At 43.7% G+C, this 23,018-nt stretch overlaps 1 protein-coding gene across 1 annotated transcript in view; it reads right to left on the reverse strand.

Moving 5' to 3' along the window:
• The window catches only part of COQ10B (coenzyme Q10B), a 79,562-nt gene extending 68,972 nt beyond the window's left edge, over nucleotides 1-10,590 (reverse strand). Inside the window, exon 1 of the mRNA XM_029606051.1 lies at nucleotides 10,439-10,590. Coding sequence (XP_029461911.1) covers nucleotides 10,439-10,536 — 98 coding nt within the window. The 5' untranslated portion in view covers nucleotides 10,537-10,590. The remainder of the gene's footprint in view (nucleotides 1-10,438) is intronic.
• Between the last annotated feature and the right edge of the window lie 12,428 nt (nucleotides 10,591-23,018).

The following is a 23,018-nucleotide window of genomic DNA, read 5'->3' on the forward strand; positions in this document are numbered from 1 at the left end:
AAATGCAGACATGTCTAAATCTTGCTAACTTTAGGCCTGCTTCAAATCTCCCTTTTGTGGTGAAACCAACAGATAAAGTTGTAAATAAGCAAGTTACAGAATCTCTAGAGAATAAATATTTTATATCCTGCACAATTCGGCTTCCACACATTTTTCAGCATAGAGACCCTGCTTGTTTCCCTCACAGATACAATCCTTAGAGGACTGGACTGTGGGCAATCATCTTTTAGTGATGCATGATATTTCGGCAGCGTTTGACAATTAATCATGAAATCCCGATAAATAGGCTTATCAAAATTGGTATATCAAATACAACACTTCAACGGTTTGAATCATATATGAAAAATAGATCGTACAAACTAAAGATCGGAGTATTTGCATCTGATCAGGTAGATCTTAACACTGATGTACCACAAGGTCCTTGTCTGTTCTCTTCAACATATATATATGTTGCCTTTGTGCAAATTACTTTCTGGACTAGGATTAATTTATGTATGCAGACAATGTCCAAATATTACTTCCTATTACAGGTGCTCTTAAATTCTTTAAAATTATGGGAAATATATCTTGCTTCTATACAACAGCTCCTAACCCATATGAGTTTCTCTCTAAACCAAGCAAAAAACAGAAATACTCCTAATATGCAATACTATCTCCCAGACTGGCGCATTTAAATAGCATAAGAGAAAGAGCTTTCTCTCTAGCAGGATCCAAATTATAGAACTCATTACCACTGGAATTAAGCCTGGAGGCAAATCTGCAGACATTGAAAAGAAACTGAAAACTTGGCTATTCCAACAAGCATTCACGTGACCAAATCCGATACCTGGATCTACTGATACATGCTGAAATATAGTATTCTTAAGCTAATGCTTTTATACTGTCGTTTTAGATTATGATTTTTAGGATAGCTTGATCTATTTTTGTTTTAATTTGTATGTTTCTAATGTATATTTTATTAATGATGTATTTTATTAATGTTTATTATAAACAAAGATTTGTGCTATTCATCAAATCCTCAGATATATATGTGTGGGGGTCGCATTGAGTGGAGCACTCAATGTTATTTGGAGGTAACTTGCATTGTCTATTCAAGTGAAATCTTTGTGTGTACTATTTATATATTTTTCATTTCACGGGTTTTTATATAAATCATGTATGGCATTGTACAGCAAGGCAGTACATCAAGCTGGCACAGTCTGCTGGGGTGGATGCAGAGTTGGTTGGCTCCGGCACAATGGATCAGTTTACAAAAAAAAAAAAAAAAAAGAGGGGCGGATGCTGCTATTGCTGCTCCAAGGCCTGGGTGTCAGAATCTAGTCTCTGGGGCAGGTCCTGGGTTGAGCCCAGTAAATGCAAATTAATCTCATGCATATTCTTTGAGGCTATATTGACTGGAATAAGCGAAGTCTTCATCGACAGAAGCCAGAGTTAATATTGTTGGATTTTCTGCAGCTCTTTATATCCAGGGACCTGCTTCCTGTCAGGGTTTATTCTGCTATCAATGGGACACTATACAGGAGGCCAGGGTAGGAGCATTTGGCACCCTAGGCAAATCTTTGGTTATGCACCCTCTCCCAAAGCACTCCCTCCTATCTGCAGTGGCTCCAGATCATTACTCCCTTCTTTGATGGTATTACATTTGGCACAGCGCCACTCATGCTGGCAGGATTTTGCCACTCCCAAAACTTTGGTGCTCAGTCTAGGCAAATGCCTAGTTTACCTAATAGAAGCACAGACCCTGGGAGTTAGTGACTATTCTGTGCAATGTACAGATGTTGTAACCTGACAACGAGGGTATGTAAAACTTCTAAATAAAATCCTCAGATATATCAGTGCACAGTTCCCCACCCAAGGCATGCAGGGAGGCAAATACTCTAGATTTCCTTCATTTTAACACTATGGTCTCTTCTTGTGTTACTCCTTTCTACTCCAGTTCTTCTACAGCTTGGCACAAAAAAATTTTAACACATTTGCCAACTCCTTTGTTACACTAAACTAACCATTTGTAGTCAGACCTAATGCAACCCGAAAATGGGTGACATGGAGCCTTAGTGATAAGCAGCACCGCAACAAGCACTGGACTTACTAAGTTTAAAATGGTACTTGTCATGCAGTATTCGAGAGTATAAACATGGGACTGGCCTGGTGGCAACTGCTGCAGACAGTGATGCAAAGGACCTGGGCTCAAATCCCAGATCAGGCTGCACTTCAGGGTGACTGAGGCTGCTACAGAGGCAGCATTCACACCTCTGGGGGAGAAGGCTCAGTCATCACTAGCATGAACTCCAAGTCTGACCTGGTGGCCAGTGTTAGCCAGATTTCAGAGGGAGTTGTGGTTTGTGATCTGTAGCCGAGGACTGTCACTGCGATGGATGGGCTGAGTGGGAAGGAAGAGGGGGGCTAAAACCCTGGGTAGATACAGATAAAGGCTCATGGTGCCATTGGCCAAGAGTCTATAGACTGCAAAGAAATGCGAGGGAAGGCAAAAGATCAACTGATGTCTATGGCACTGCACCAGGAACGGAATACAGCAGACTAAGGCCTCATCCTCGAGCTACTAAGATACTGTGTTGAGAAGTAGTTTCAGATTAAGCTAGAAGCCCAAAAAAGTGAAGAGAGGGTGCATCATCATGAACCCATGTACAATAAAACGCCACATGCAGATGCCACCAAGGCACATTAGAACACTTCACAGAGCTAGGCATAAGCCCATCTATTCGCAAAGGGCTTAGAATACTGACCCCCTAAGCTTGGAAGGGATCCTTTTTCCTCCAACTCTGAGCGCAGCCTTTCCTTCAGGTGCTCAGAGTGTGCATCACGGAAAAGAACACAATAGATTCCCCCTACTGATAGGAACACCAACTTGAGATTTTTTTTTTAATTTAATATGTATTAACTTTTCAATATTCACTTTAAGTAAACATTATACAATGTGTAGATTTATAATCACAAATTAAATTCAATATCAAACTTTTCATTTCTTACTCAGTTAAATCTTCCAAGTTCTCATCTACTATTCCAAGCAATCCTAAGGGGGGATTTACATGGCGGTTTACAAGAAATCAAAACATACTTTTCATAATATTAGACCGTCGCACGACTGCAGCAGAACTTACAATTCAATGCTACGATTATTCCAGATTCTGGGGATTACTAGGTTCAAGAAACTTCTGCAATTGAGCAGGTTCAAAGAAAATATACTTTGCATTCAAATATTTAACACTTACTAGGGTACCTCAGGCTAAAACTGGAGCCCCTTGCCACTACTTCAGGCCTCAAAGACAGGAATTTCTTACGTCTCTCCTGGGTGATACGAGATATGTCTGGATAAATCCAGATTTTTCCCATAATAAACTTCCTCCCTATTTCGCATGAATCTCTTTAAAATCAGATCTCTATCTGCTGAAAAGGTACATGAAAGGAATAACGTCACTTTTTTTTAACTTCAGATTCCAATGATAGTTCCAAAATCTGAGTCAGATTTAACGGGTTCTCTTCTTCCTGAGCCATTTCTTTAGCTTTTTCTCCCTTATTCGGAAGGTAGTACACTCTTGATAACACCGGGAGCCCTTCTGAAGGTATTTTCAATATTTTTATCATATAATCCTTTAGCATTTCATAAGCAAAAATCTTTTATAAATGGAAAGTTCAATACTCGGAGACTTAAGTATTTTGTCTTATTTTCCATATTCGAGCTTCTTCACATTTGTATCTTCCACTCTCAAAATCTCAGTTTGAATATTTTCCACTTTATCCATACGTTGTTCCATCCCATGCAATTTATTAACCTGTTCAGTCATAGTTCTTTCAATTTTCACAAACCTGTTAGACTCCAATGTGATATTGGTCAGGTTGACAACAGCTCTTTCCAGCCCCTTCATAGCATGCCACAGGGACTCCATAGGAGTATATTTTTCCAATAACTGTTTGAGCCAATTCTCCCCCTCCTGGAGTATTCCCACTCACAACCTCCCAGATAGCTCTATTCTCCTCGTCCCCGCTGGTTCTGGGTAAGCCACTCCTATTAGATTTATCAAAGTCAATATTTCCTGGTAATACATGTAACTCTGGAGGATTTACCCCAGCTAAGACAGCTTCCGACGGGACCGGGGGGGGGGGGGGGGGGGTTATCGGAGCGCTGGGACTTAATGTGATCTCCTCGACCAGCAAGGCCGACATCCGCCCTATGTCGGCGTTTGCAGCGGCCACATCCACCGGCAAATTTCCTGCTGCTTCAGCGGTGAAAAAAGTCTCTATCCTCGTTTGGCCAGCCTCAGAGATCGGTGATGAGGCCACTGCTTCCCTGAGCTTGGCTTTTCTTTTTGAATGCGGCATTTTCAAGTAAAGAATTTTTTTTTTAAAGAATTCAGGGAGAGAGCATTTCACCAGCTTTTTCACGTGGCGGCCATCTTGGAAATCCCCCCCCCCCCCCCCACTTGAGATATTTTAATGAACATCTGTGCCCAGGAAGCAGCCTTCTATGTGCATTGCCTTCCCAGACTCCTGAGATAGGCAGGAAGCAGCTTACTTTTGACCTTACCATACAATTTACATCATTAGGAAAATGCTTGTTATAGATTTTTTTTTTTTTAGTACACAGATCTAAAGGATACAATAACCATGTCAAACAGATAACAGAAGTCCAAAAATACAAAGCCCAGTGCATGCCTTAACGTTGCCAACTATTAGCATGCAGCCATGCTCACAAGCTACCTCTTTCACTATGAAAAAGCAGCTTCAGCATTGACTGCTACAGACTCTGACCAGGACTGGATCACTAAGGCCTGGTGCCCCTTTCATTACCTACATAGAACTGGGCAATAAAGTTAAAACAGGCTCTCCGGGAAGAAGCAGGGCTGTGTCCGGCCATCAAACATCCGGGCTTACAGTGATCACCAGCCAGGATCCACAGCACACCTCAAACAAAGGCCAATGTTACTGATTGGAGGTACGGGGTAGCTTATGAATACCAAGTTGGGCAACAGCTGCAGCAGCCCATGATTGACCTATTAAAACATTTACTAATATTACCCAAAGCTGCAGTTTACCCACTTCTTTCCAAACTATTTAAAAAGATATGGCAGAACAGAGGGGCCATACTCACGTGAGCAGAGCGGGAAAAAAAAAAAAAAAAAAGCCACACATGCTACCCTTTCCTTGCCAATCCCATAATGAGTCTCTTAAAAATGGCTGATATGACAGACTTGATTATCATTCATCAAGATTTTTCTGTGTCAGCCTGGTGCCCTGGGAAGTCACAAAAGGTTAGTGAATGGGGGGATTCAGTGCGCCCACTACTACGTGCTGCACTAACAGCCTTCAAGGACAATTCTACAAGATCACTTGGCTCCAGATGAAGTTTAGGTACAAAGTACGCACGTCAGAGTACACACGGAGATTTCAAAAAACACTTCCCAAATATGCTTTGACTTCCTCCACCCCTTTTTAAGCAGGTTAAAAGTATGGACACCCAGGATGTGCAGAACTGTGAGAATCACTAACAATTCAGGCCATAATTCCTCAAGCTACATTTCTCCTAGGTCTGTGAGGAGAGCCTGTCAATCAGAAAATAGCTGGAAGAGAAAAAAAAAACCTGCATGACAGGCTAATTGCTCCTCTATGGGCAGTGTTACCTTTAAACAGAGTAGACCTTGTGGATTCTCTCTGCGGAGGCTTCCCATCCCCACCCTCCCAGCACACTGAAGCCCAAATCAAACACAGTTACCAAGCACCTGATGAACACAGATCTCTGACCTTCAACAAGAGGAACAGCTTTCAACACAACATTCAATCACCTGGGCTCGCATAGGCCCTGATGTAATACTGTGAATATATTTTTACATTAGCACGAGTTTCTTTTGTTTGTTGGTTTTGGTTTTTTTTTAATTTAAAAAAAAAAAAAAAAAAAAGAAAAACCTCCAGATGCATTGGAATCAACTTTTTTTAGCATACAAATAAAGAAACCACATGCCAAAGTTTACTTTTAAGTTGCCTTATTACAGCAGAGCCTTATTTACTATGGGCCTGACAAGTAAAACAAAAAAAATGCATTGATTTCAGTACACTTTAATGCACATGCCAAAATGAGTTAACTCCTAATACAGTGAACTAGCATAATGCAAATACAGCAGGAGTTAAAAAAAAAAGGGAGGGAGGGGGAAAGCACCTAATCCCAAAACATGGTTTCTGTGCATTGCCTTGTGCATAAAAGTTGTTCTCAAATATGGGGTGGGAGCACAAATCATGTTTTATGTGCATAGATCCCACAAAGGGGATACCACACGTACCAGAAGCTCCAAGTTCAGCCCATAGACTAGGGATGTGAATCGTTTTTGAACGATTAAAATTATCGTCAGATAATTTTAAAATCGTCCAAAATCGTTAGAGTGCACGATACAATACAAATGCCCCCGATTTATCGTCAGGGGCATTTGTATTGTATTGTTAAATAGGGCGCGGGAAAACAAGCACACCAAAACAACCCTAAAACCCACCCCGACCCTTTAAAACAAATCCCCCACCCTCCCGAACCCCCCCAAAATGTTTTAAATTACCTGGGGTCCAGTGGGGGGGGTCCCGGTGCTATCTCCCGCTCTCTGGCCACAGCTGCGTTAAGAGAAATGGCACCGTGGCCCTTCACCCGTATCATGTGACAGGGCAAAGGTAGCGCCAGCACCATTTTGGTTCCTGGCTCCCGACGTCACGAGTGCAGGAGATTGCTCCCGGACCCCCAGGGACTTTTGGCCAGCTTGGGGGGGCCTCCTGACCCCCACAAGACTTGCCAAAAGTCCAGCGGGGGTCCAGGAGCAACCTCCTGCACGCGGGCCATATTGCCAATATTCAGAATGGCGCCAGCGCTACCTTTGCCCTCACTATGTCATACGGGGGGTTCGGGAGGGTGGGGGATTTGTTTTAAAGGTTCGGGGTGGGTTTTCGGGTTGTTTTGGTGTGCCCGTTTTCCCGGCCTCCCCCGATTTACAAAAAAAACAAAACAAGACTATCAGATTTCCCTCCCCCCCAGCCAAAATCGATCATTAAGACGATCGATCACACAATTCACACCCCTACCATAGACTTAAATCCACCTCTGACCAGGAGTTAAATTCATAGCATTATGAAGACATCAGGTAAGCCTATGCACCTCTCTGTATTTACTCCTAGGGGAATTCTGCGCAAAAAAACCTGAAAATTCTGCAAACTTTATATTGGTCAAAACACAATTTACATGACAGTAAGAAATTACATTTTAAATTATTACAGAAAAAAGTTGTTACTTAAAGTTGCAGAATTTTAAATATTTTGAGCAAAATTTCCCTAGAAATTCACTGTAAGAGTGTCTCTTCCACATACACACCCCCTCATACAGGCTTCCCTCACTCTCTCGCACACATATCCCTTCATACAGGGCCCTCTCTTGCATACACACCCACACACACCCTCATACAGGCTTCCCTCACTCTCTCGCACACACATACCCCTTCATACAGGGCCCTCTTGCATACACACCCACACAAGCTCCCTTTCATACATACGTCCTCACATAGGCTACCTATGTCTCTCTCACACAGCCCGTCTCACACATACACAATCCCTTCACATAGGCTAGCACCCTCACATACACACGATCCCTTTTTCATATACACGAACTCCCAATCTCACACACATACACACTCCTTCACAATCTCCTCATATAGGCTCCCTCTCTGAAACCCACTCAAGCATCCCCCCCACCCACCCCACCCTCTTACCTCCCATGCTCTCACACCCTCCCCTCTCACACACACACATTCTCTCTCACCGACATACCACAGGACACGCTCCGTTTGCGGCATGCTGGAGGAGGTCTCCTCTGCTATTTTCTGCGTGGGGGGGGGGGGGAATTCTGCATTCCGCAGTAGCGCAGACTTCCCCCAGGAGCATAATAGCTAATGCCTCAACATGAGATTTACAAGTACAAGATCAATTTCAGTTAATTTTTTTTTACTTATGTTTGCACACATGTTTTGGTGCACCAACTACTTTTTAAAATCGGGAGTTAAGTTTGACAAACAAAAAAGTATACACCTACCTGCATTGCACATTACAGGACCTCTGAGGGGCAAATTAAGCCCAGATAGGCTGAAGGGTTTCTGCCACCATTTTTAAACAAACAGTGTTGAAGTTACAACCACTAATCCTTAAAGCAATGCTTCCTAACTCTTAAACATGTTTCGATGTAAAGCGATGTGATATTTCGATCAAATGTCTGTATATAAAAAAACAAATAAACAAAAATAGCTGAAGATAGAAAAATCAGGTAGGTGAAGCTATCCTAAGATTAGCCCTTTTGAAATAATGGAATAAAGCAAGACAAAGTAGGAAATGGTGGAGGAGCAGCCTAGTGGTTAGAGTAGTGTGCTACGAACCAGGGAAACCAGGGTTCAAATCTTACAAACTGGTCCTTGGGATGGTCATTTCAACATCCATTGCCTCAGGTACAAACTTAGGGGCCTGATGCAAAAAAAAAAAAAAAAAAGGTTGTGCTGAAAGCAAGCACTGTGTGTTCAGCACCCACTTTCATAACGTGCCCCCAGGCACTTCTCCTGGGGGCGCGATGCAATATTTAAGTTAGGGCTCAAGCTGTCGAGGAGGCGCTAGGGGCAATTGCGTGCCCCTAGCGCCTCCTTGACAGCGGGAGCTGGAGAGAGGTCCACTGTCAGTGACTGTCCGCCGGTTAAGAAAAACAGACACCGAGTTTATCAGCATCCCATTTTCCAAACCAGCACAGATGCAGGGGTTAGGAAAATGGACACTGATAAATTCAGCGTCCATTCTCACAACCTGATTACTGGCACCAGGAGTGTATAACTCAATATTAAAATGTCTGGCACTTAATATTAATTTTTTCACTCCTTCACTTATTGCAGATTGGTCCCTTTACTATCACGTCAGTGAAAAGGACCAATGTTTCACTCCGCGTCAGACTTGCGTTGTAGAGGCGCTAATCCCCTATACAACCCGTGTCCAACTGCAGGTTATACAGTGCGCTGGGCTAAGTGCACTGTTTTGCATAGGTCCCTTAGTTGGGGACAGAAATACTTCCAGTACCTACATGTAATCCATTTAGGGCCAAAAAGTGGAATATAAACATACATACTCGCTATCTTCCAAATGATGCCATCCATAAAGCAAGGTTTCTGTACAAGCTCTATCCTGAAGAAAATAACTGGCAAGCACCTGGCGAGCCAAACCATCTCCCTTTTGCTAGCTGGGAAATTCCATTATGATTCTGGTCTAGAAAGGAACATTAAAATCTACAACGATTGATGGAGTTTACATAAGCCTGGATAACGCAGAATAGCCTCCAGGGAAACCGCAATCTGTACAGATACGCCCTTTCCCCGAGCTTTAAGAGCCATCAGGAAACTGGTTGCATCTTCCCAGTGCACAGAATCGGAGGCCAAGCCGAGCTCATTCGTGAGTGTGCGTGAGGGCGGAGCTCAAGCTTCCTTACCCGGCAAGGCAGGAGGCGGCTCACCGCTTTTTTTTTTTTCCACTCGAAAGATTGCTCCGGGGGAAGCCGAAACCGGTGCACAGGATGATCGGCCACTTTGATCCACAGGCTTTCGATTCGTTTGCAACAATTCGGCAGATTTTTTCTAGCCCTAAAATAGAAGAGTCTAACATGGGCCCTCCAGCCCATCACGGAGCAGACATCAAAAATCGCTCCGCTTTTGTTTAGTAAAAAGCTGCTTCTATTTTGAGGGCAGAGAGTCAAAGGGAGACTCCCACCACTATTAAAGCCTGCCGGTAACAAAACTGGCAACTTGGGTCGGCAGAGGCGAGGACTTTATTCGGGGGCGGAAATCGATGCCGGGCTTCCTTTGTGAACACCGCCCGAGAAGCAGATCCGAAAGCTTGTACCGGGAGGGCGGGGGGAAATAACATGATCCAGGACTAGAAGCTAAAACGCTACCCCAACTCCAGCGACATTTTCTGAATCAGGAATAATCCGGGTAAACATGCACTAAAGTCTGCAATTTCATCTGAGACTATGGGAAGCGTCCGTCCCATGACTCGCGCGCACACAAACTTCAACCGACCAAGCAAATGCATGTTATGAGTAGAATTATTACATAACCCTATTAGATCAGAGTAGTTTTGCCCACTTTAAAGTAACAGCCAGCACAAGCATTTTGTCGGTATTCTTTTCGCAAAAGAAAGCCTCCAACCAAAGCTCCATCCTAAGAGGCGAAAACCAAAATAATTAAAGAAAAAAAAAATCAAGGGATGCGTCCTCAGCCCGCCCAGGCAGGGCATGCGTGCCGCTGGACCTTTTAAGTACTAGATGCCAGCCGAACCGAAAGCACCTCCTAGACGTCCCGGCCCGCGAGCGATCACCAACACAAAGCTGTCCCCGAGCAGCAGCAGCAAAAGTTCCGGTTCCCCCACCTACCTGCCAGCAGAGCGGACCATATTCCCCCGGCCACAACGAGCCGACAAATGGGCCAAGTCCAGCAGTACTCGCCGCAAACTCTTATAACTCCTCGCCATGATCAGCCACCTAGACTCCCATAACCGTCGCTGACTCCCTTATCCGCTCCCTGCAGCTCGACCCTACCCAACCCCGAACCCCGCCCACTCGGGGGGGCCCCGCCCCGCACGAGCCCAGCCTGGCCTATCGGAGGGCCCGACGGCTTCACACGCAAGGGGACACCTTTTTTTCTCCGCGCCCCGCCCACCGCGTGCACACCTCCCTCCAGCCCTCTGCCGCCCAATCCCTGCTCTGAGCACCGAGCCCCCTCGCCTCCCCCTTCGCTGAGCCATTTCGGTGGAACGTATCACGAGACTCGTGGATCAAGTTGCCGGGTTATGTAAGAACATACCAAAAGAGGAGGGGGAGAAGGGGGTCATTGGCTCCAATATGTTATTTCATTTAGATTTAGCCAAGGAGTGGACGTGAAGTCTGTTTTGTTTGGAGCAGTAACTGCGTTGCCGGGGATTAGAATAGTATTTATCTTTGTTGCGTCCAAAATAAAGTGAAAAAGCAAATTCCATTTTGAACGAGTAGGAAAAATAGACCTAACACCTTACAGACAGAACCAACAAACCAAAGTTTGATACACAAAGAAACTTGCCCTCTCTAAGTGTCCGACCTTCAAAGGATTTATTTTGCTCTTGGACGCGAAATGGGAAAGACCTTTTAATATATTTGGTTCATGGAGTTGGAGGAAGTATAAAAGTTGCTCTGCCAAAAACAGCCGGCCTGCTGACATTAACTGGAGAAAGCTACCTCATCAACTACATTTAGCGAGGTGGAAGACGTAACCCTGGCGTTCCTGTAGTTCGATCAAACTTTAGTGGCTTTTGATCGGGAAGGAACTTGAAGCTTAAAGTTAGATTTTTAAAAGGCATTTTTAACTCCATAAAATTCCATTTGTGGTCTGCAAATCAAGTGTAGGCCTTTGCAGGGGTCTTTTTTAGCCCTCCTGTTTTTACATGAAAATTGGAATTCGAGAGCATAACTCTTCTCAGTCTAACAAAACCAAAACTTTTTCAGGAATTCTCTGGTTAGATTTTATATGGGAACAGAAAAGCTTCTTATCATATTACTAACTTAAAGCCTTTGAAAGCCTATTGTGTAAACAGATTTTTAAAGGAGGATGGCAGTTGGAAACCCTGCTAAAAGGCAAAAAAGACACTTAAAACCCATATGGGATTAGGGCTATTGTAATGCATTTTGAGTGTAGGCTTGGCCCTCAAAGCCACCAGTAAAGTGAATTACAATTACAATATAGTAAACCTCCCCTACCAAAACAGCAGTAACTGCCAGCACTCAAACAGTAACAACCCTACCTATGATAATGCAATGCTGTAAATATTGCACGAGGCCCTAAAACACCAATATAACCTATAAGAAAACAGAATAAACCTAGCTGCTATAGAACCCTACACAGAAGCTACACTCTAGCAGAATACCACAAGTTTGATCACGCATGCAGAACACAGACATACTCTCACCAAATACAGAATAAAGACCATAAATGAAAAATGTGCAGACAAAAACTGAATTGGAAACCACAACAATGGGAAAACAGAATCAATTTTTTAAAAGGTTTGTTCGGACCTTGAAGTTGAAGCTTTTTTTCAACAGTAACGCAGTAAAATGTACAAGATATGTCAATGGTGACCCCTCATTCTCGTTGGAACTCACCCGGATCGATTGATGCCTTAATTCAAAGTTTTGCAAAATTGGTGTGTATAGACATACAAGCCATTAACCAGCAACCTTCAAGAGTATTGCAGAATCTTACTCATACAGAAAGGTTGGCATTGTCCGACTTACAAAATGATGCCAACATTTTAGTTAAGGCGACTGATAAGGGGGGGGGGGGGTGCGCAATAGTAGTATTAGATAAAGATATGTACCAAGCAGAAGCACTTTGGCAATTAAGTGATTAGAAATTTTATGTGCCTTTGTTAGAAGATCCAACACTGGCATTGAAACGACGAGTGGATTAAACACTGATCTTTCAAAAGTGTTCAGAATTTCATTTTCTTACAGATGATCATCCTGTAGTACCTGTATTTTACTATCTACCAAAGATACATAAATGTTTAGATGGGCCTCCTGGACATCCTATTATTTCTGTTAAAGGATCATTGTTTGAACCTCTGTCCACATTTGTGGATGTGTTGCTTTGCCCTTTGGTGGTTCAACTACCTTTGTACATACAGGATTCAGGAGATATTATCAATACATTGCAGAATTACAGTGGCCCATTTCAAGATCTTGCATAGCAACTAGTGAAATAGTTGTGCTATATACTAATATACAGAATCACCCCACAAACAAAGAGAACCTTAAATATTATCACATATATAATCATAAAAACCACACATTTATTAAGAATAATACATCCTAACACAGCCCAACTAAACACATATAATACTAATTAACCTCACATTGTGGGGTTATTCTGTATATTGGGGTACCTATATTTGATTCATTACCCTCAGTAATTGTATATACTAATATACTGCAAGATGAAGTTTTGGCTGTTTTGCATGATAGATAAAGTCCTGCAGATTATATTGTTGAATTAGCCGCTGTAGCCCTAAAAGAAAATTATTTTCTGTTTAATAGGCAGTATTACAAACAGATAAGTGGGACAGTGATGGGAGCCATGATGGCCCCCAGCATGACTAGTCTGAATGTAGGAGCCTTTGAGAAGCCATGGTGTCCAGAGTCCATTTGTGCAGTTTGTACGCTTGGTGGAGATTCATTGGTGACATTATAGTACTGTGGACAGAGGGTCGACCTTTATTTGAACAATTTATGAAATGTTTTTTCTATGAAGATAAACCTCTGATAACTTAGCAAAGAAGTCAAAATATTCAAGATCAGGTGGTAAGTTCACAATTTATTCAATGATTTGAAGACAATGAATTGGCAGAGAATGGTCATATGCATGTGGGGGTTGTTCCATTTCTGTGCAAGCACAAACTAACAAAAATTAAATTTTTGAGAAGCTGGGATCTTATAAATCCAAAGTGAGAATTACATGTTCCTCAAATAAAGTAGTATATATGATTTGGTGTTCCTATAAGTTGGTATATGTGGGGAAGACTATACGTACAGTAAGAACCCGCATGGTAGAACATCTGAGTGCTATTAAATGCCAAAGGTTTGAGGCTCCATTGGTGGAACATTGTTTGAAAAGTCATGTTTTTGGAGATTTATTTTTTATAGTGTTGGAGGAATTAAAAATGGATGGATGGGGGGAGGAGTGTTATTGCTCACCCTGCCAGGAGGGCGGAGTTAGCAATCTATTAGGTTCCAGCTCCTCTGGGAGGAATAGTTAGCAAACTGTTGTGGCTCAACCTGCCAGGAGGGTGGAGTTAGCAGTCTGTATCGACCAGCTCCTCCGAGGGGAGGAGTTGGCAGTCTGATATGGCTAACCCCGCCAGGAGGGCAGAGTTGGCAACCTGGTATGCGCTGGTTCCTGTAGAATGAAAGAGCTAGCACTCTGTTATAATTCTGCTTTGGAATTGAGCAATCTGAGACAGATCCGCTAGGGAGTTAGCACTTAGTATAATCTCTGTACTAAAGTAGCAATCTGTTATGGATCTGTTTCCTTGAAGAAGGAGTAACAGTGATGATACTCCGTAGGCAGAATAGTGAACTAATGTGGTTAGCTCCCACAGAGTGGTAGATGATATAATACCGCTCTATTAGTGTAAGGAATGATGAACACTTAGTAGAAATGGTGAATCCCTGGGCTGATGGCAGATGACAGAGGAGATCCTGAGAGGAACCATCAGCTAGGCTGGAGTATTGAGACAAACACAGATAGTTCTTTATTAGACTGGAAGTAGAACCACCAGAGGTGGCAGTAGTGAGTTGATGTGCTCGGCAAGGCTGAAGTCCTTCAGATACTGGAATAGTGATCTCTGAGTTGCTGAGCTGTAGAGAGAGTATAGGTAGTGAATAGAGAGGGTATGCTGGATACATAACCAGTGATGGATGATACACTCACAATGATAGATGTCTGTAAGGTCCTCTTATGCCACAGAGTCTTCAGTATTCAGGAACAGGAGCCACAGGCGAGTACTGGTTCCTGTAAGCTGTCTGAAATAGGAACTCACAATAACTGTGTATGAGATGGCTTCTGGAATAGAAGAGAGTTGAGGAGAGTTGAGGAACATAGGCCCTCATGGAGCGAGTATCAGTTCCTATCTGCAATCTGTAATAGCAATCCATAAAATATAGGTATGCAATATCTTCTGAGAAAGAAGACAGTTTGTGAAGGGTTTTAGAAACATGGGCCCTCGTGGAGCGAGTACCGGTTCCTATCTGCAATCTGCAACAACTCACGATCTCCGTATCTGCGATAACATCTTAGACAGAAAGGAGTCTTTGGGATTAGGAGTGTAGGCCCTCATGGAGCGAGTACTGGTTCCTATCTGAATAGAACTCACAGTGTTCACGTCTGCAATCGCTTCCAGGCAATAGGAGTCTTCTGAGTCTTCAGGAATGTAGGCCCTAGGGGAGCGAGTACCAGATTCCGTCCTGTATTTGAAATCAAGAAGAGAGAGAGCGGGGCCCCCGAGGAGCGGGTACCCCTAGGTAGGTTTGTAGAGGCAGAGCAGCGGAGAAAGATTCCTCCTTGCTAACTCGATTCGTAGTTGCAAGCAAAGACCTTTTATGTTGGAAGCAGATGACGTCACTACGGGGGGACGCTCCCGAGGTTCGCGCCCTTGCCTGTACAAACTCTGGAGTGCGCGCGTGCACCCTTACATCATCAGGAACATGGCGGATCCATAGCGTCAAGCTAGCCCGGGGACTCTGGGACACAGAGGCAGAGAGAAGCTGCGGCAGCATCTGTCCGTCAGAGCTGAAGGGAGTCGCCACAAAGGTAGAGAGGGTGGAGCGAGGGCGAGAATAGGCACGAACGCAACAGGGAGAGATCTCAATCAGCGGTTGTTACAACGTGAACAAAAGCAGATTTTTATGTTGCGGACGGTCCACCCCTCAGGGCTGAACAAGGAAATTGATTGTCGGTGTTTCTATGAGTGCGTGATGATGTAAACATTGTTAGATTGGCTAAGAGTGTGGGTTGGCATACCTTTTAAATTTATGAGGTTGGTGGCAGCAAAGAAAGTCAACCACCATCTTTTGAAAAACCGTTATGACGAGAGGCTGTTTTCTGTGAGTATGTTTCCTCTGGTAGTCTTTATAATGGTGTGTGTGTGGGTACATTTTTAATTAGGATTTGATATTGTCTATATGCTGTGCTCTTTTGTAGAAATCGTGAATGAATCCCCTGATGAAGGCATCGGAGGATGCCAAAACATTATCAGTGTCAGAATCATATTTTTGAGCTCTTGAGCATGAAAGGAGCACGTTACAAAGATAAGTAATAATTATATTTTTAATGAATTTTTCAAGAAATAATAAAAGTTTTTGAAATAAAATGTTTTGGAATTGAAATAAGTTCTTGGGGAAAGGTGTATGACATGAGCTTTGGTGCTTATTTTCGATACTGGTTGAAGCCCATTGCGTGCAAGAGCCTGTAGCTTAAAGGTTATAAGCAGATTTTTGACTGATACTATTTCCTGAATAAAGAGATTTTATGATTGTTTAATCTCAAAATTTCTTTTTGGAGTCATTACCACTGCAACTAAGGGTCCACACTATGCCACAAACACAACATTTTTTTTTGTGTAAAACAGAAATATTGCCACTCTTCATACAATATCAAATAAAATCAAGAAATATCCAACAATAATAGTAAAATGTTCCAACTCCCAAAATTATACTGAAAAAAACAGCACACATATTAAATATTAACGCCCAATGATTAAAACTAACAAGACTATAAAATGAACCACTCACTATACCTGGGAACTTTTGATTTCAAAATATCCTAATATTGTTGTGAATTAGCTAATAGAGTGAAAAGTGGGGTTGTTACACATACATTTTCTCTTCTCTCATCTACACATACATGTTCATTCTCACACACACATACATGCTTTTACCACACACACACACATGCTCTCTCACTTATGCACATACACACACACACATATGCTCTCTTGCTGACACACCTCTTCCTCACATACACACACCCTCATTCACTCAGATAGTCTCCAGCTCTCTCTCACATACACACACACCCTCATATAGGCTCCCTCCCTCTCTCACTCACACCCTCCCTTCCTACTACACACACACATATGAGCTCCCTCTCTCATAGAGGTTTCCTCTCACTCTCTCATACACATCCTCCTGTCTCTCTCTCTCATACACCCTCTCACCAGACACTCTCTGTTGCACACACCCATTCACACAGACTCCCTCTCTCACACAAACACATTCACCCAAACTGTCACATACACATTCACACAAGCTCTCTCTATCACACACACACACACACATGGCAGCACTCTCATTCCCTCACACACAGACAGAAGCACCCTTTCAGTCTCTTTCTGGATCACATGCTGTCTTGGTCTCTTTTTCTGGACCTTTGCTTCTTTCTTCTGCAGGCAATAAGGGCTCAGCCCCAGCTCTCCCCAGCCTCTTTCTTCTATCTTCTGCTGTTCCCAGGCCTGTTTTCTTTCTGTCTTCTGCTACGGGCAGGATGGGTTCCACCCACGGCCCTGCTGTGCCTCTGACTGTCTTTTGTTGTGGATGGGATAGGCTCTGCCCACAGCCCTGTCTGCTAATCCTGGCTGCAAGCAGAATGAGCTGCACTCACAGCCTCCCGGGCCTGTCCTTGACCGCAAATGGGATGGGCTCTGCTCGCAGCGCTACATGGCTGCGCTTGCTACCCCCTAATGGACAGTGCTTTAGGCCACTGCCAATTTTGCCTAATAGAAGTGCCGGCCCTGGAGACAGCTGAAGATTTGCTTACTCTCAGCTAAACTAAATCTCACTTAGCAGAGAACAACCCTCTCCTTGCTCATGCTCCTCACCTCCCTTCCCAAGTAGTTTGCGGGGAATAAGAGGAAAGGGGCAGACTATCAGGCAGCATGAAGCAAAGAAGATCTCATTTCTGCTCTGCTCCCTAATCCAGCCCCTCCCCTATTAATTTTCCCCTATTCTCTTGTCCTGCCTAAGGAACAAGAGGAGAGGGACTTAGGCTGGAGAAGACAAAACAAATGGAAGAGAACTGGTGATTCTCACTGATCACGTGAGAACCAACCGGTTTGATATCATCTCTATGGTCTTCCAGTTCAGCGTGTTTGCTTGTGTGGTTGGTGCACATTGTAAGGACAGGAAGATTTCTGTTACTCATATTCTGTGTCTTTACAAAATTGTTCTCAGAGGTGAAGAGGAACTTATCATGATTACTGAGTTTAATTATCAAAATGTCAGAGCAGGCTCCTATGACCCTGAGTCTTTTCAGTAGCTAGGAACACCCGTGGCTGCCAGCACTGCCCACTTCTCCTCTCACTCCTAATAAGGCCTGTGTGTGTGTGTGGGGGGGGGTCAAAACCTGCACCACCTCCTGTTCTTTCCTCCATATGTGATGCATGGGAGCCGAAGACTTTTCATTCTGCAGGCCGCCCTCCCCGATCCCCACTTTCCCTGGCACCACCTCTCATCACTACTGATCCAGGTCGATAGGAGAAGGAGAGTACTGGTAGTTCCTTGGGCTGCATCCTCCTCCTTTGCCAAATGGGGCCCCGTTGCCACTTTAAACATCATAAGATGCTTTGGTGCTGCACAGTTCAAATCAACAGTCTGGAAACCGTTCCTGCTGCCAGAAGCATGGGGGTGGAGGTTGGATTGGCGAGAATGGGAAGGGGATTACTGGGATTGAATAAAACAGCACTGGGGGATTACATGAAGGATCAGCTGAGAGGCTAAAAGATCACTGCGGAAGGAAGAGGGGCTGGGGGTGAGCAGGGGATCAGACAGGGGAAATTGTCTCTTTGTGAGAGAAGGGGAACAGGAAGAAATGATTGTGTGTATGCAAGAGAGAAGGAATTGGAGCCTGTGTGTGTGTGTATGTGCCCGATACCATATATACACACACAGACCAATTCAGATCCTCTCTTCATCTCAGATTCTGTCCCCTGGAACCTTTCCTACCTCTCCCTTCTCCCTAGGTCCTGGAATTCCCCCTTCAGCCCCTGCTCCCAGATCCTCCCTTCTCTGATCCCCATCCTACTCCTTTCTCTGCTTTTCCTCTCCCTCCATCCCAGATTCCCAGTCCTCCCCCACTTCCTCCATCTTACCCTTCTTCCATTCTCTCCATCTCTGTTCTTCTTTCACTCTTCTCACCCCATTCCTGATTCTCCTCCCTCTCCTTTTCACTAGTCCCTGGCCCTTCCTCTTCCCTTCCCTGGTCCTCTCACCCTTCTTTCCCCACCCCCAAGTTCTTCTTTCCCCACCCCCAAGAACTCCCTTTTTCCTCACCCAACAAAATAAATTATATAAACCCTAGCAAGTTTAGAAAACTATTTTTATAATGTAATATAAGAAATGGAAATATTTACCAATGTGCTTTAGAATTTTTGTATTCTTGCTGAAGCTTATACCCCTGAACTGCCTCAGGACACCATAGAGCGGTGACTTACATTTTCTATTCCTTGTTTGATCTTCCAGCGATTAGGGTGGGGAAGAAGGCACCAACACGGCCTAGGAGCAGCAATATTTAAATCTATCACTACCTCTCTTCCTCTCTTTTGTCTCCTAATCTGTGGTTCTGCGGCCCTCACCCTTCTCCTCACCCTGGCCAGCAAGAGGAAAGTAGAGTTTCATACCCGCCTCCTGCTGACTGGCACCTCTGGCCGTGCTGTTCTTAGCTCTGTTGCTTGAACCATGCAGTGCCCCATAAATGAACAGAGCACTGCACAGTCCAAGGCAGGGAGCTAAGTTCATAGTTGAAGCAGATATAAGAACATAAAATTTGCCATATGGGGTCAGACAAGCCCAGTATCCTGTTTCCAACAGTGGCCAATCCAGGTCACAAGTACCTGGCAGGACCCCAAGGCATAGACAGATTCCATGCTGCTTATCCTAGCGATAAGCAGTGGATTTCTGCAACTTCACCTTAATAATGGTTTATGGACTTTTCATTTACGGAACCTGGCCAAACCCTTCTCACCACAGCTTTCACCACATCCTTTGGCAATGAATTCCAGAACTTAATTATGTGCTGAATAAAAAAATATTTTCTCTTATTAGTTTTAAATGTACAACTAAGTAACTTCATTGTGTGTCCTCTGGTCTTTGGACTTTTTGAAAGAGTAAACAACAACCAATTCACGTTTACTTGCTCCACTCCACGCATTTATAGACTTCTGCCATATCTCCCCTCAGCAGTCTATTCTCCAAACTGAAAAGTCCTAATTTCTTTGGTCTTTCCTCATAGAGGAATTGTTCCATCCCCTTTATCATTTTAGTCACTCTTCTCTGAACCTTTTCTAATTCTGTTATATCTTTTCTGAGATGTGCTGACCAGAACTGCACTCAATACTCAAGAGGGAGGTCGCATCATGGAATGATACAGAGGCATTATGATATTCTCTGTTTTATTTTCCATTCCTTTCCTAATAATCCATAGCATTCTATTTGCTTTCTTGGCTGCAGCTGCACACTGAGCAGAAGATTTCAACGTATTATCAATGATGACACCTAGATCCTTTTCAGGAATGGTGATTCCTAATGTGGATTCATTACCAAATCAAATGCTCACTGGTCTCCAGAATTAATAATTATTTTTATATTATATTTTCTTCAAATTTTAAATATTTTTAGAAGTTTTCTCTTTATATACTGCATCAGATTAAGTATATATCAATCATCCAAATATGTACTTTTGCACTTCATTTCCTCCAGTCGCTAGCACTTTGCTGTTTTCATTGAACATCTACTATTTAATAAAAAAAAAAATGAGCCCGATTAGAAATTCCTCACCAGGGTCTTGGTGATCAGAACTGGGTGCTTCACTTTCATCTTCCCTGTCTGAAGGGTGAGCCATGCCTTACCTCTGACCTCCACAGGCATCCCTCCATACATCCCCAAGTCTACTTCACACGGGACTGCTCTTGGAGAGTGCACTTATTATCCAAGGAATCAGAGAGCCTGTCAAACAAGCTCTATGTGATTAGGGTAACCTCGGACCCCGAATCTAGAAGCCTCTTCCAATTGAACATAAATTGTATTCTGATAGGGATCGTGTAGTGGAGTCCCTGAAGCTTTAAATTTCCCTAAGAAATACTTATGCTTCCTGACAGAGTCCACATCCAGCAGGGGCGCAGGGCTCTCCTGCGGCTGGATATCACCTGGCAATGCAGAGGTATGGGCATCTCTGAGTTCAAACTAGGGAAGGCTCCCGGGCACTTATGGTAGAGACCTGGGGAGAAAAAAAACAGCACGGGTTAGTCATTCTGTGCTAGAGGAGGACCCAGAGGTACTGGGGCCTTCTTTTGGTGTGCTAGGCCTGCTGTGGCATGAAGATTTTGCCCCACCTCCCCCCTTCCCCACAGAGAGAAGATGGCAGCAAGTCTCAGCCACTGCTGGCAGACAAAGTCTTCCTCTCTAGCTGTCCTCCCACAGCTCTGCAAGATGGCCTCCTGCCAGCAGGAGGAATCGGCAAGCAGTGCACTTTACCAGTTGCTGCCTCTTCCCGCCTAAGTCAGAACTGTGCAGGCCCGCCGGATCTCATGAGAGACTCTGGGGGCCCCCCTGTGGTTCCATCTTCAGTGGTAAGCTGGAAGAGACAGCAGCAGCAGGAAGGGAGTGCTGCTTTCTCAATGGTGATAATCCTGAGAGGAGTGGCGATGATGCCAGGGGTGGGAGGAGGGAAGGACAGGGAAGGTGATCGTGTGCTGCGAGAAAGTGAACATAACGCTGGAGGTGCCACATCATAAAAAAAAGGCTGGGAACCACTGCTTTTAAGTAAGACATTTGAACACCCATAGATTTGGTTCTCTGTCAAATGCAAGGTCAAACAGTTTTCAAGGCTGATTTTGTCCATCTTGCTGAAAAAGAGAGTCAACATCAGGAAGATATGAAACACAATTTATTTAATATCCAACATCTTCCAAAAGGAGTTAAGCCACTACATATTAGCTAGTTTTGCAGATAATTATATAGGGAACAGACTCTAACTGTTATAACTTTCTCTACAATACTTTCAATCTTTATTTTTTGTCACTTTCAAATGTACAATTAGCAGGAATATGCTACAAAAAAAAAAAAAACACACAGGATATATAACAATGAAAAAATCAGGACATCACAACATTGACAATTAATCTGCTATTAGACTTCAAAATACCTGTGGGAGGGGGAAGAAATTATAGGAGATTAAAAAGAAAAACTTTACAGAAATAATAAAGGCAGAACAATAGACTATTTATTTGTTTTATTTATAGTCTGCCTTAGTCAGACCTTAAGTTGAAATCGCCTCCATTTGTACAGAACTGGGTCCAGTGAGTTTCTTAGAATGCAGGAAAAACCTAGGTTGATTAGTAACAAAGAAAACATATTTCACATTGCAGTATTTACAAGGATAAAGCAGAAAAAAAAACATCGCCCTGAGTCTCTTGGCACAAAGCTAGAAATAACTTCCTTCATTCCTGAGCTGCTATTGCTAGAGCTGGAAAAACCCAGATTCTTTGTCCCAAAAATAAAAATTTGAGCTTTCCAAAAATACAGACGCGTGATCATACTTTAAATTCAAAGACAAAATCAAGTGGCTCTTTCCTGTTCTTCCAGGGAAGACCTTTCCAACATAGTGGTGAAATCCAGGCTACCCAACATAATCCGCACTGGTCCATGTTCCTCTCTCGAACTACGCACTCTTCTCCCACCAGGAAGGTAAAAAAGCCTCATTCATGCAGCGGGGGGAGAATTCAGCTGGAGTAGTCAAAACTGCAAAGAGATATTTCTTAAAAATAGCTCTAGGTGGGATGCCAGGGATCTTTGGAAAAGTGGGGAACCTGAGATTCACATGTGTTTAGTTCCACAGCTTTTCTCCCTTTCAGTGCAACTGAGTTTTGTCGCACACGCAGCACACAGCGCTTTCAAGCCCTTGATTGCTGTGGCGCTCTTTTAGTAATGTAACTATTTACCACGCAGAACGTAAAACAATCCTGGGGCTGGCTGGCTCACACACGAGTCTCTTTTCCCCGGGGCCTGGATCCTTTATTGGTGGTGGTGGTGGTGGTGGGGGGGGGGGGGGGAAGGAATCTTCCTTCAGGGCCCAGAGTGGCAGGGGTTGTCTTGGTAAAACTGTTTCCCTAGCAGAGGTAAAAAGTCTTTTTCTGCTGTGATTGCTGTCAGGGCCAATAACAAATGGAGAGCCCTTTTGAGTATCCAAAAACAACTCTTTACTGAAGGTGAATCAGATGGAGTAATGGCACAGTTCAAAACAGCTCTTACCTCACGGCAGATTTTTCGTTTACAGTCTTTCCTCTATTGGTGCGTTTGTCTCTTACTACCAGGGCAAGGGAACACTCCCTATCCAGGCGTGGATTGAATGAGGTTCCCAATGTGGACAGGGCATTCT

The sequence above is a fragment of the Rhinatrema bivittatum genome, chromosome 6 (genome assembly GCF_901001135.1).
Source record: "Rhinatrema bivittatum chromosome 6, aRhiBiv1.1, whole genome shotgun sequence".
NCBI lineage: Eukaryota > Metazoa > Chordata > Amphibia > Gymnophiona > Rhinatrematidae > Rhinatrema > Rhinatrema bivittatum.